The 14,074-nt window shown below is 36.0% G+C and overlaps 1 protein-coding gene across 2 annotated transcripts in view; it reads right to left on the reverse strand.

Moving 5' to 3' along the window:
* Positions 1-14,074, reverse strand: part of Vps41 (VPS41 subunit of HOPS complex) — a 169,255-nt gene that overhangs the window by 52,019 nt on the left and 103,162 nt on the right. For both annotated transcript variants that reach the window (XM_015490238.2, XM_048786477.1), the window contains 3 exons: positions 11,033-11,152; positions 9,545-9,691; positions 3,231-3,297 (listed from right to left, as the gene is read on the reverse strand). In XM_015490238.2, coding sequence (XP_015345724.1) covers positions 3,231-3,297; positions 9,545-9,691; positions 11,033-11,152 — 334 coding nt within the window. The remainder of the gene's footprint in view (positions 1-3,230; positions 3,298-9,544; positions 9,692-11,032; positions 11,153-14,074) is intronic.

Below are 14,074 nucleotides of genomic sequence, written 5' to 3' on the forward strand. Positions count from 1 at the left end.
CATATGTGCACAAGAAAACTATCACAGCTGTGTTGTATGTCAAAGTCAAAATGATAACAGATAGATGAAAGAGAATACATAGATGTATGAAAGAATGATCTCACAGCTCTCCTGCACCAAGCAAACAGATATTCATCTTCCAGATCATCACATTCCCAATAAATTGAGAGGCTGAAAACAGTGTGATGTACTAAACTGTTAATATCATAGTATATGACCAATTAAAGGTACTGACCCTACTTAATTAACATCAAGAGATGGTACCTTCTTTTATCACCTTTTTGTTCCTCCCGGTTTCTCTGACATTCTATAGAGTCCTGTGTAGTTGGTTTATCTCAGTTATTTTTTTAAACAAGATTCTATATGAAATAAAGACTAGAAAGTCAATAATTAATTCCTTGCATGAAAATTCTCAGACTTTGGCAGCAACTTCCAGAAAATGGCAAACATTGGCTTCATTAACTAAAAATGTATCAGCTCTGCAATTCCCATTCCACAAAGACCATGGGAAACTTTGGTGAAAAGTATCAGAGGGTTAGGGAGTCTTGTGGGAATAAAGAGAGTCAAGTGAGATTAAAACAATAGGCATGGACCACACTGTAATTTTAGCAATACATTCTGGAACAAAAAATAACATCCAAAATCTCTATGTACAGAGACTGTCTTCATGGTGACTGGCCGACTCTTTATCTTTATTTTTCGTTTACAAGAGTATATCAATATCCTGTTGGCAGGAATAACTTTTGTGTTGTTTTTCTGATTCTAACTTGTAAGGAAGGGTTAGAAACATCTGGCTTCTAAGAAATGTGTAGCCACAGACAGTTCTTTAATCTCAGTGCCACTTCACCTCATTTATTAAAGAACAGTGGCTCACACTGTTCAGGGCTAAAGTACATTGTAATCCTGACCTCCTAATATTTCTCCTTTCCTTTGTCCTACTCAAGGACTCTTATCCACACCACTTTGCTTCCTGCTGTGGAAATGGTTTACATTCTTAAGGGTTTGCTCTTATGAGGGGAAAAAATGGTACTTAACCACTAACCATAATAGTGAAATGTCAGTAATGTGATACTGTTAGTACCCACACAGACTATTTCACATAAATTACAGTACAGATCCACTACCCTTCAGTAATGTGATCCCAGGGCTCTGGATTAATAAAGCCACCACAGAGGAAACTTAGCGGTCACGTGTTTGGATGGACATGTGCATGTGATAATAACATGCATGATTTAGTGAGCATTTACTACTGCCAAGCACCATGCGAGGCACATTACTTGTGTTATGTCTTAATTCTCACAACTACCCTGAGAGGTAGGTATTATCATCTGCCTATCACAGTGGGAAAGTATGGCTCAGGGAGGTTAAGGAATCCTACCAAGATCATATATTCACCACACTGCCTTGTCTACCTGGAAGCCTTCTGGTGGTTCTGCAGAGTTGGATTCTATCCATTTTATTACCACAGGTGTAAGATCTTAAACAAGGTATTTACATCTCTGACGGTCAATTTCTCAATCTACGGAATGAGAAGCATACTGAGTAACTTCAAAGGGTTGTGGTGAGAATGAATGAATACAGGTAATGCACACAGTACAACATCCCTAACTAGAATGAGAGCAATAAATATCAACTAAGGAGAGAAGATGACAATCGCTACATTTTTATACTTTCCTGGAAATTTTTACATTCTTAAAAATTCTCAGATTTGTTAATTTAATACTTGTCTCTATTTAAAATATTCAAATATTATCTCTAAGGACACTGTGCACTGAGATTTTTCTCAGTATTGTTATGTTCTGCAGACACCTATTTGTCCATACTCTTAGCAACCTAAACTATGTATTCTCTAAGATAAAAAAAAAAAAATGGTTAAAACTCTACCACCAACTTCTGACTTCAAGTACAAAACAGCCCAGAAGTAAATCCTACTCACATTTGTCATGTGGGTAATGTGGAGTAAATGATTTATGACAGTTTTGCCTTGTTATAATGACCCATTAAATTTATATTCCCCATCCACCATCCAAATGGGCAAATTAATTTTATAGCTGACTTATAATATGGCAAAACTTTTTTCTCCTAAGAATTATAAAAATAAAAATAATGGCAGATCATCCTTAGCACACTTTTCTTCAAGAGTTGTTTCCTAGAGTCACCGATTCATTTCATCCTACTATGTGCCAAGCACTGTTCCAGGCCCTTGATATAAAGAGAGCAAATGCAGACCAGTGCATGCTTGTAATGAATGAGGCGACAGTCTGGTGGAAGACACAGAAATGCATTAAATTTATCAAGAGATCACTACAACTATAAGGCAAAGGGCGGTAGCCAGTGTTATACATGCTCCCAAAGGAGGACTTGGCTTCATTAGGGAGATCTAGTGGACTTTCTCTACAACACGTGAGCTGAGGAATAATTTGGAACTACTAAGGTGAAAAGAAGCAGGAAGAACATTCTAGATGGAAGAGGAGGTAGGTAGAAGAAAGTCAGTTTGACAACAGCATAAAGACTCAGGAGAATGTCTGCAGCTAGAGAGGCAGACACAGCCACCACAGACCCCTGTACTCTTGCAACGAGGTGACAGTCAGGTGCTAATGACGAGTTTCTCTTTATTCTAAAAGGAACAGGAAGGAACTGAAGGATGATAATGTGATCCAATCCAAGTTCTGACTGCAGTGGAATAAGTTAGAGTCATTCATAGTGGAAGGAGTTAAGAGGCTGCTGCAGAAGTCCAGGTAAATGGCAGTCCAGACTATGGCAGTCTAAGCTAGACCAATGATGATAAAATCAAGTATTTAGAAGGTTCAAATTGGCAGGATGAGGTATCAGTACTGTACTAGGGAAATGAATGAATGAATGAATGAATGAATTCTTGTACTTCTTGCAACTAACTCATGAGAAAGATTCTCTTCCAAATTTTATAGACAAAAATACTGAAGAAGGCAGATAATTGTCTCAAATCCAGGTGGTATGCAACAAAACCAGAACCCAAAGCCATGGTTCTTTGACTTCAAAGGCAATTTACAAAATTATTGTGTGAAAAAAAAGAATAGTTTCTTAAAAAAGGGTTTCCATAGTAAAGTTGCAAAACCTAAAAGCTTCTGATGTATTTCATCAAATCACCCAGAAATGTGTCCTGATGAGGAACATGGCTTTAGATTTCCACTTAATAAAACAGACATTCTTTTGAACATTTACACTCATAGCAGACACTGAGTGAACCATACCTATTTCAACATATCGACTTGGCAAATCCCTCATTTCACTGGCATGCCGTTCCTTCACTGAGCATATCTGGGGGGGGGGCGAAAAAAACAAAACCTCACAATGAATTCTATTCATTTGATGGAAAATTCTTCACAATATTTTATTCAATATATACTTGTGTTAAATTAACCATGTATCCCTGAAGATGAAGCGCAATCTATCTTATGACTTAAATAAGAAAAATTAATTTGAATGACATATAGCAACCATTACTTATATTCTCCAACATTATTCTTTAATAAAGTCTGATTCAAGGGCAAAGGAAGAGAGAAAACTTTAAGATATTTTTCCCCTTTATTTTATTTATTTATATGTGGTGCTGAGACTCAAACCCAGTGCCTCACACATGCTAGGCAAGCACTCTATCACTAAGCTACAATCCTAGCCCTTTAAGATAGTTCTAATATTTTTCTAATGATGCATCCTCTGAAAGTCTACTTAAAAACTATAGTCATGTACTACATAATGACATTTTGGTCTAAAGCAATACATATACCATGGTGGTCCCATAATATTATATTGCCTAGTGGTATCATGGCCATCCTAGTCTGTTCAGTACTCTATTATGTTCACACCATGATGAAATTGCCTGTGATGCATCTCTCAGAATACATCCCTGTTGCTAAGTGGCCTATGACCATACCAAATAAAGTCATGGGGGGAGTAAAATGCTCCATGGCTAATCTGACCAATATTCACATTATATCTTGTATTTCTGATAACATTTGTAACTCACTTCACTGTTGTTAAATAATACTTTGCAAAAGTGGCACATACTCTTCTTATCTCAAGTACATTATAATCAGTTACTACATAATCTAAATCAGGGATTGGTAATCATGCCCAAGTCCCAAGCCTGTTTTGTTATGGCCTGTAAGATAGGTTTTCACAGTTTACAAAGGGAGCAACAAAGATGGAGAGGGAGATGTTGGGGAGAAAGGGAAGGAAAAAAGAAATGAAGGAGCAGCAGCAACAGTATGTGGCCTGCAATCTCAACTTTTACTACCAGGTATTTATAGAAAGTTTGCCAAAATTCATGTTAAATCATATCTATACAGTTTATATGTATGTGTGTGTGTTTGTGGGTAAACAAAAATTCATATATGTGTAAAATTACAGTATATCTCAATCTATATCTCAATTTTTATCTCTCCTGAATACAACAGATAACACATATGAATGTTGATGATATCTGTTTTAGGTTGATAAGACTATGGACCTTTTATACTTGTTTTGCTTTCTGAAGTGAATATATTCAAATTTATAACAAGAAACAAGAAAAATTTATATAAGTTCTGCTATTCAGTTAAGACTGATCCTGAAGTCAAGTACTAATCCTAAACAATTTTTTTCAGTGATGATATGTTTTTCTTTTATCTTTCAGATAGTGATCTTTTATAGCTGCTCCCCTAAAGTAGAGCTACACTAAGGAATATTCTAAATTAGAGAAAAACTCAAAGAGGAAAACAAGCATTATTTCATATCCCAGCCCAAAATATCATCATTAACAAACTTATTTTTTATGGAAGCTACTTTTACTAACTTAGCCATTTACTACAAATAATTTAATGTATTATTTAAATATTCTTCCACAACACAATTCTTTAATGTGATTTATAGCATTTTATTTTAAGAATGTACTATAATTTATGTGGTCGATCTCCTTTTTGGCCATTAGATTTTATATCTATCGTTATAAGCGAAAGTGCAATCAACATACTTGAACATATATGTTTCCTTAGGAAATAAATTCCTAGATGCTGAACCAACAGATTAATGAGTACACACACTTTAGTTTTTTTTTTTTTCTGTTTAGTTTAATAAACATGTCTAAATTGCTATCCAGAAATACTGCAGTAACTCTGTACCTACGAAAACTCACTTTCCCTCATATAGGACAAAACCTATGGCTTTGGAAGTCTAAGACCCCATTTAGAAATCATTGGCTCTCTTTTCCCTTGATTGCTTTTTGACATCTGTCTTCTGTCTATTTCCTATAATTTTCTGACCACTTCCCCAATTTTCCCCAATTCCTTCTCTTTTTGGTAGACTTCTGAGCTTTTTTCCACACTCACTAAGAAAACTACTAAAAGGTCTAACAGGCACACTCCACAATGCCAAATAACTATTTTAATGTGCTGAAAAAAAGTACATACGGAAGTGTCTCAGATGGTTCACAATAATAAGGCAAATATAATAGTAATATTAGTACTTTTTGAGCAACTACTAGGCACCAGTGCTAAGTTAGGGTTATTTTCTTGAGATTACCGAGCAGTGGTGAAGACACAGAAGTAAGGTAATTTTGCCAAAGTATGATTGGAAAGCAGAAGCATGCATTGGCAGGGCAGGAACACTTCCTGGAATTTGTGACACGGAGGTGAAGCAGGAAAGATAGGACAAATTTACAAAACAATGTCATAACCTGGAGCCATCAGCTAGGAAATCAATCAGACAGGGCAAGCAAAGGGAGAGTTGAGGCTGGAGAGAAATACAGAGCTTGGACCATACAAAAACTTGGAAACCATGTTAAAGATCAGTAACTCCTCTATAAGTGACTTATAGAGCAGAGTGAAATTATCTGCTCTGTATTCTGGACAGATTATTCTACCTGCACCGTTTAACACAGAATTAAGGGAATGTATAAAATCAAAGCCATGAAGACTTCCTAGAAAGATGAGAAGTGGGGAGATTTGAGGGATGTTGACCAAACCCAGGAAGTCAATGGGCCTCTTTCAACTCTAGAGTAACCCTGAAAAGCAACACTACCATGTCTAGAGACAAGAACACTGACACTGTGAGGGTGATCCAAGACCATCTGGCTACAGTTGGAACTAACAGGAAGGCCTGAATGTATCCCTCTGGCCATGCCACAATCTCTCTGCAGACAGGACATATGGCACAATTGGTGGGTGGGCCATTGCTCTACTCCCATCTCTTATCAGTTCTGTAGTCTGAGATTTTATTCCAGCACCTATTTCATAGGTAGAAAGCAGCAAGTATTGGGATTCTGTAGATAAATGCTACCGTAAGGGCTGGGGCTGTAGTTCAGTGCTTGCCTAGCATGTGTGAAGCACTGATTTAATCCTCAGCACCACATAAAAAATAAACTAATAAACAAAAATATTATGTGCCCTTCTACAACAAAAAAAAAATTTTTTAAATTCTACCCTAAGTTCATGTCCTACATAGAGTAGATCAATAATTTTAAGAGTACTCTGCATTGATAGGTGGACTCTCACCCAGGAATACTAATCTTTATCCAACTGTCTCCTCCACTTCTCTGCATGAGTGGATAACAGGCATCTCAAAGTGCTCATTCCAAAACAACTTCTGCCTTTTTCCATTGAAACATGCCTGATCAGCAGTCTTTTTCATCTCAGTAAAGGTTAGAAACTTCATCTTTTATTTTCTTAGGTGACCATTGACTTTTTTTCTCTTTTACTTATACCCCATATCTAATAATTAACAAATACTATAGGGTCTACTCTCAAAATATGTCCAAAAGCCCATCTTTCTCACCAGCTCCATTATGTTGATCTGAGAAAACATTTTACTGAGTGATGCTGCAGTAGCCTCCTGCCTGGTCTCCCTCTTTCAGTGTCCCTCTGCTTTTAGCTCTACACGGCAACTAGTGGTCCTTCTAAAATACAAGTAAGGTCATTTAACTAATATCATTGCTCAAAACTCTGTACTGGCTTCCCTCCTCACTCAAATTAAAAGCCAAAGACTTCCCAAAGGCCCATGAACTACAACATGATCTGCTCCTCCACCCTCCAAGTCCCACATATTTCTCTCTACTATCTTTATCCTCTACCCTCTCCTCCACACCTGCTCTACTCTGACAACAGTTTTCCTGCTGTGCCTCAAAAACAGCCCAATCATTCCCTTACCTCAAGGATTTCCCCACTCTCAACCCAGTACCCCCACAGGGCTACCCCTTCCCAGATCTCTCACCAAATGACATGTTAGTTATTAGAGAGGCCACCACGGGACCACCTATATTACAGAGTACCTACCCCCATCCCTTCACCATTACCCTTTTTAAATGCTCTTCTTGGTAATTTACTATCAACAACATGCTTGTTTAATTTTGCTCATCTATTCTCATTAGAGCATAAATTTTCCAAGGGAAGAAATTTATTCATTTGTCTTTCTTGTTTCTGCAACATTAGAACATCACTCAGAATATTTCAGGCACTTGGTAAATGTTCGTTGGAAAAATCTTACTATTTATTTATATAGTGGTGCTGGGGATAAAACCCTGGTACACACCAGGCAAATGTTAATTGTTCTCTGAAGAAAGACCAAGTCTTCACCTTCTCTTCTTTCAGAACTCACCTAGATTCTGAACAGGTGAATGAGTCTAAAGAAAAAGAATCTCCAAGAAATTAAAGTATTGGGTGTAAATTTTATGGATCTTAATTTAGGCACAGTGAAAATGTATTTCTTTCCTATGGTTGATAGAGACCTGGTGGTTTGAAACAACAGAAATATATTCTCTTATAGTTCTGTAGGCTAGATGTCTGAAATCAGCTTCACTGGGCTGAAATCAGGTGCAGGGAAACATTTCCTCAGAAAGCTCTAGGGGAGAAATTGCTCTTGGCCTCCTCCAAGTCCTGCTGGCTTCGGTGTCCTTATCACTACTCTACTTCTACCTCTGTGGCAGCACTGCCCTGCCTCATCAACAGTAGTTTCTCCCTCCCACTGCGACACACAGGATTGCATTTAGGGTCTAAATACATAATTCAGGGTAATCTCCCAATTTCATGATCCTTAAGTGAAGTGCATCTTTTGCCATGTAAACAAACATTTACAGGTTTCAGGGATTAGGACCTCTCTCTTTGGGGGCCACTCTTCAGCCTAACAGAGAAAGCATTTACAGAAACAATCAGTGAACTTGTAACATGCCCCTATAGGCTAAATTTCCTGGTCTTTCCTTTTAAGAAAATTACAACTATAAAACAAAGGAAAAAGTCCCCACACTGTCCATTTAAGGAATGGTTAAAATACCAAGAGTATGTTTACTCGACTGGGAACTACACATGTGGGATAGGGAGAGAGAACCACATTTTTTGTTTGTTTGTTTGTTTGTTTTTAAATCTTAGGTTACTAGGCAGTTTCTTTCCTGCTATCCTGAATATGAACCAGTTTGTGTTCACAAAACACATTAAAACAATTACTTGATGTTCAATCTAAAAAGAAGAAGAAAAAGAAAACCTCAATCCTATCAATGTAAGGGCCAGGAGGACCTCATCTCAAGTATAACAGTGCTGAGTTTGGTAATAATAATAATAATTGCGTTAGTAATTTTTATGCTTTACATTTCCAGAGGAGAATAAATTTTAAATAGCTATGTCTCTTTCATGACTCCTCTAGAATTTTATGGACTAACAATAATAGCAGCTAAGAAACTGCAGTAAGTCAGTTTCTATGCCAAGCTCTTTACAGTTATTATTTCATTTTTTTCTCCCAAAATTTGTAAATTGGGAATTATTTTTCTGCCATTTTGCAGAAAATGGCAGGCTTAGAATCATACAGAAGAAAGCAAATGGAAAAGATGGAATTAATCCCAATGTCTCTCTGACTCCAAAGACTGAGCTCGTCCATTAGATTAGTGTTGGGATACTCCCTCATACCATTTTCAGCTAATTTTTAGTTATTTTGATTAAATTATTTAATATATTTTCAAAAGGAAACAACTTTTGGCTTTGAAGTATCTACTGTAACAGAATTTATTTCAGATTCTAACCTGAAATAAATGTGAATTAGTTCGAGCTCCATTTTGTAGAACAACTAAATTACATTTACTGAACCTCATAGGATCAGATAATTATACACTAGAAAATATTCCCAAATCTTATTACTGATAATAAGTATGGGCTTCTACTCCACAAAATTATTAGCAAGTAAGTTGGAAGATGTAGTTTTAACCTTCTCTTTCCACCACCAACACAAATGAAGATGCCAATCAAATGGTCTATAAATAGCTATAGCCAACTGGGTTATGGGAAATTTTTAAAAAGGATAAAATAAGGCAGCAACAGCCTGAGAAAGGAAAAGTTTACAAACTGTTTTGCATGGTAGAGAAAAGAAAGGATATCTCATAAAATCTGTACACATAAAATAAGTTCAGTCTTAAATTGTTAACACATCACAATAATATTCAGGCAAAAATATTTGTGTTTCAGGAGGCAATTTATGAACTCATATTCTTTTAGACCACCTCAATGGATCTGTAACATTATGGACTTATTATAAGGACAAGCAAAATCACCTTGACAGAAGTTCCCCAGCCAATAATCAGTGTCACATTGTCCTTCCAGCAGAGGCTGCAGGGATACATATCTGGGCGAAGACTTATATCATCCCGGGGCACATTGGTGATTCTTTGTTTTGAGGTAATGTCAAAAATCTTCACACCCTGGAAAAGGAAATGGCATTAGGAATTCTCTACTTGGGAGAAGGAAAATCTATGAACAGGCCCAGCTACATACCACCAATAACTAGTGCTGCAAAGTATTGACAGTGTTTGCAGAGCAAAGTTAGAAGCCATGTAAAGAAAATGTTCCCCGGGGTAGGAAAGACAGTGGAACAAGATGGACATCATTATCCCAAGTACATGTATGAAGACAAAAATGGTGTGACTCTGTTCTATGTACAACCAGAGACATGAAAAATTGTGCTTTACATATGTACTATAAATTGAAATGTATTCTGTTATCATGTATAACAAATTAGAACAAAATAAATAAATTAACACACACACACACACACATAAAAAGAAAAGAAAATGTTCCTTCTCCACACAAATCCTATAAAAATACATTCATCCTTCTTATTGGGCAAAGGAATTTTGTTTTACTAGTGGGTGGCATGGGTGATTCTAACCTAAAATAATGGGGAAATGTTTAGATACCAACAACTACATTTTCAAAATGACAGACAAGTAACATTTCTAAGTGTACTGTTCCAATAAAAAATGAAGTTTGGTTTTTGGAAAGATTTTAATTCTGAAAAACCATCTATATAAAGAAAACTACACTTGACATTTCAAAGTTCTCAAACGCAAATCTCAGTAAGCAGCTCACTACAAGTGAGCCAAGAGACCATAGGTTTGCTTCCCTTTCTTGTGACCCTAAAGAAAAAAAATCCTGAGTAACAAGGTGGATTCTGAGGATATTTCCACCATTAAGCGGAATGGAACTGACTACTCAAAAGATAACTTAAAATTTCAAAAGACATGCCAGATGAGAAAAAGTCTACTCTTAAAACTTTGTACTAGACCCAATTCATATCAAGTAAATTTTGCAGCACCAAATATTATGATCCTTTCTTAAAAGCAGCCCTAGATTTCTGCTTATGATTATATTGGGAGTAAAATAGAAATCAGCAATATTCTGCTCTTGTTTCATATCAAGTGTTTCTTGCCCTCGGCCAATAGGCAAATGGTATTTTCAAGACCACATTCCCAATGCAACCCTTCAATTATTAAGATGGCTTTTCATTTTCTTGGTTACTCTCCATGCCTCAGGTTTCTTATCCTAAAATAGAGTCCAGAATATGTTGGGAATTACTATATTATAAAAGCCAAAAGCAATCTAATTTCTTTAACTTCCCAGGTAAGATATCACTTACCATTTGTTATCTTTTACAAATGATCACTGGAGCAAGTGGCATCTCCCTTTGTCACAGTCCTATCGATTTGGCCACTCTTCTGCCACCAAACAAGGAAGATGCTTAGGAAGGTAGAGACTGTGCTTACCATATTATTGGCCCAAGCAATCAGATGGCCTCTCCATTTCACACTCCGTATGTTCCCTTCCCCTTCATGCAGAACCGAAGACTTCCATCTGTTCATCCAGGACCGTTCAAAGAGCAGCAACTAGGACACACAGCATAAACACAGACTTTCAGAAATGGAGAATAATATAATAGAGACCTTACTTACTATTCTTGTCCATAATGTTACCAAATAACCAACACTCTATGGATTTATTTTTAATTTTTATTTTTATGTAGAATTACAGTAGATGATTTCCATTTTGGAAAGCATTTCCCACACATCTTACACTGTCTAGGACATTGTTTTAAAACAGATTTAGTGTTCCTGTTACTACAGAGCCAAACCACAAGATGGCACCAAAATATCAAGGTTCATGGAAAATAATGCACATCTAATCAAAAGATTTGTATCCCTGAAAGTTCTTCAAGTAATGGCTAAAGAACTAATTCATTTTGTAAATTGGGAAATCAAAATCTCAGTTTTTCACTGAAAATAAGATTGTCACAAATTAAACTGTAGAAATAGGGGCAGTCTTATGTTTTTCCCAAGATAAATAATTTGACAATTACTTTTAATCAGTAATTCATGTTATGAAATAAGGGAAATTTGCTTTAGGATTAAGCTTCTTTAAAAAGTTCAGTAGCAAGAGCCTTTATTTTAAAGGGAAAAAAAATCTGTAACTGAAAAAAGAATCTGCGGAAAAATTTTAGTACAACATACAACTCGTCAAAAACTTCTACTACTGAATATATAGTTTTAGTAATTCATGCATTATATTAAGGACACAAAAAACATTTTTCTTGATATATCCAATTTAAATTCTTTAAGATAATTATACAATATACTCAACGCATGTAATCCTGAAATACATGTAGATCCCTTAAAAGCTGATAATAGATTCCAAAAGTTTTTAGAATTCCTACTATTAGAGGCAATTTCAGTTCACCTCAGTGTATTCTGAATCCTTCCTCACTCCACAACAGCACAGGTGGACACAATAAGTCAAAGAATAAATTCACATTCTATTTGTATTTGTATATCTTTCTCAATAGTTAGGTTCCTATAGACATAAGAGGCACAAAAAAATTTTTTGCTTTTAATTAGAGGCCCTCTTCACAAGCTGAGTACAGCCACTTTAACATGCTATAAACGCCTGAAGTTCTCTATTATCCATGGAAAAGCAAGGTGGCTTCACAACTTCCACAGTGGTAATGGGAAGCAGCGATTTTACTGAAGTTCTTCAGTCCTCCTTCCCATGAGATATATCCTATACATTTTCAAAGATCCTCTAACCCATCTCAACCTCTCCATTCTCAAGTTCTAATTAAAAAATCATAGCTACAGGGTTGGGGGTATAGCACAGTGGAAGAGTACTTGCCTAGCATAGCAATGGGTTCAATCCCCAGTACTGGGGGAAAAATCATCACTACTGAATATACAGTTTTAGTAATTCACTAAAATACCACCATCACTAAAATACCACCCTGTGACCTAGTTAAGAACCTAGTTAAGAGACCCCTTAACTGGGTATGTCATCTGTCTGTGATTCAACCTCTTCTTGTGCCATGATGCAGATTAAGAGTCAGAAAGTCCACTACATCCAACCAATGCAGAAGGATGATGAATGGTTTAATATTTTGTCAGAAGATAGGTTTGAAATTCAAGAAATGAGGGAAAAGGCTAAGGATAAAGTTCCCACTAAAGAGAAAATCACACTCTACTAACAGTAAGCAACTAATAAGAGTTATTTTAAACATGAGGAACTAATAAGAACATATCATCTATCTTTCATCTACAGCATAGATAGCATGGAGGTAATTATAAGAAAGGGGTGGACACAACCAGCAGTCACTAATCATCTGTTAAAAGAAATGGTCAGCCGAATGACCAGGAGAAAAACCTGGCAGAGCCCAATATAAAATTCCTCTCCCTTACCAATCCTCACCTAAATGATTAACACAGTGTTAAGAGAAGAAGTGATTACAGCTGTATTTGGGAAAATTAAATACGCACCAAATTTTAAAAAACATCTGAAAAATATGCTAAAAATAATATTTCAAGTGAAGGCCATGATTTAACTTTATTTCCAGAAAAAGCCTGCCTAAGTAGTAGTCAGTCAGTTAGATATTGGGATGCCAAAATGTCCCCAACCCTCTCTTTCGCCCCTTCTCAGTGTAAGGGGGAATGTGGAGGTAGAATAGTCACTGAGCAAATCTCTGTTGAAGCATGCCACCCACCAGCACTCCAGGGTCACTTGGGGAGCACAGCTGGGGAAAAAAAAAGGCATGCTAGCACAAGAAGGGCATCAATGGAAAGATTCAGTATTTGACAATGATGGGAATTATCCAGAGAATAAAACAAATCTCCCATTCCTGACTCCACAGCAACAAGACATCACAAAAAAACAGAAAAGGCCTAAAAAAATTGGTTCTCATTATTATTCTCAGATAACAACAAAATTAAATAATAATCAAAGTACTCTGAGTATGAGAACACACATATAAACCTAAATGTCAAGGGATGTAATCAAAATTTGTAAACAGCAAAAAGTTTATAGATCTGAAAGTTAATAATGGAAAATGAAAAAGCAAGGTGGCTTCACAGCTTCCACACGTGCATGCACTGGCCTCATGAAACAAAACAAAAACCCTTCATAAGCTATGTAAACAGAGAACTAAATAAATGGGAAAAAATACCATTATGTTTCTGGATAAAATGCCCAAAATTCTCACTGAAAAGCTTAAGTCTCATTAAGTTAACTTCTCATTTTAATGTAAGTTTCCCAAAAATTTCAAAGGAATTATTTCTAGAAATTTTGAAAGTGCTAAAAATTCATTTGAAAAAAACAAAATATATGAGAACAACAGGAGATTTTTTTTTTTTTTAATTAAGCAATTTGGTGGTAGGGGTGAATTTGCTGACAGATAATAAGATGTTTTATAAAATTAATATCCAAAAAGTACAATCAACCCTACCCACCCCACGCCAAAAAAAAAAAAAAAAAAAAAAAAAAAAAAAAAA

The sequence above is a fragment of the Marmota marmota genome, unplaced genomic scaffold (assembly GCF_001458135.2).
Source record: "Marmota marmota marmota unplaced genomic scaffold, marMar, whole genome shotgun sequence".
Classification (NCBI taxonomy): Eukaryota; Metazoa; Chordata; class Mammalia; order Rodentia; family Sciuridae; genus Marmota; species Marmota marmota.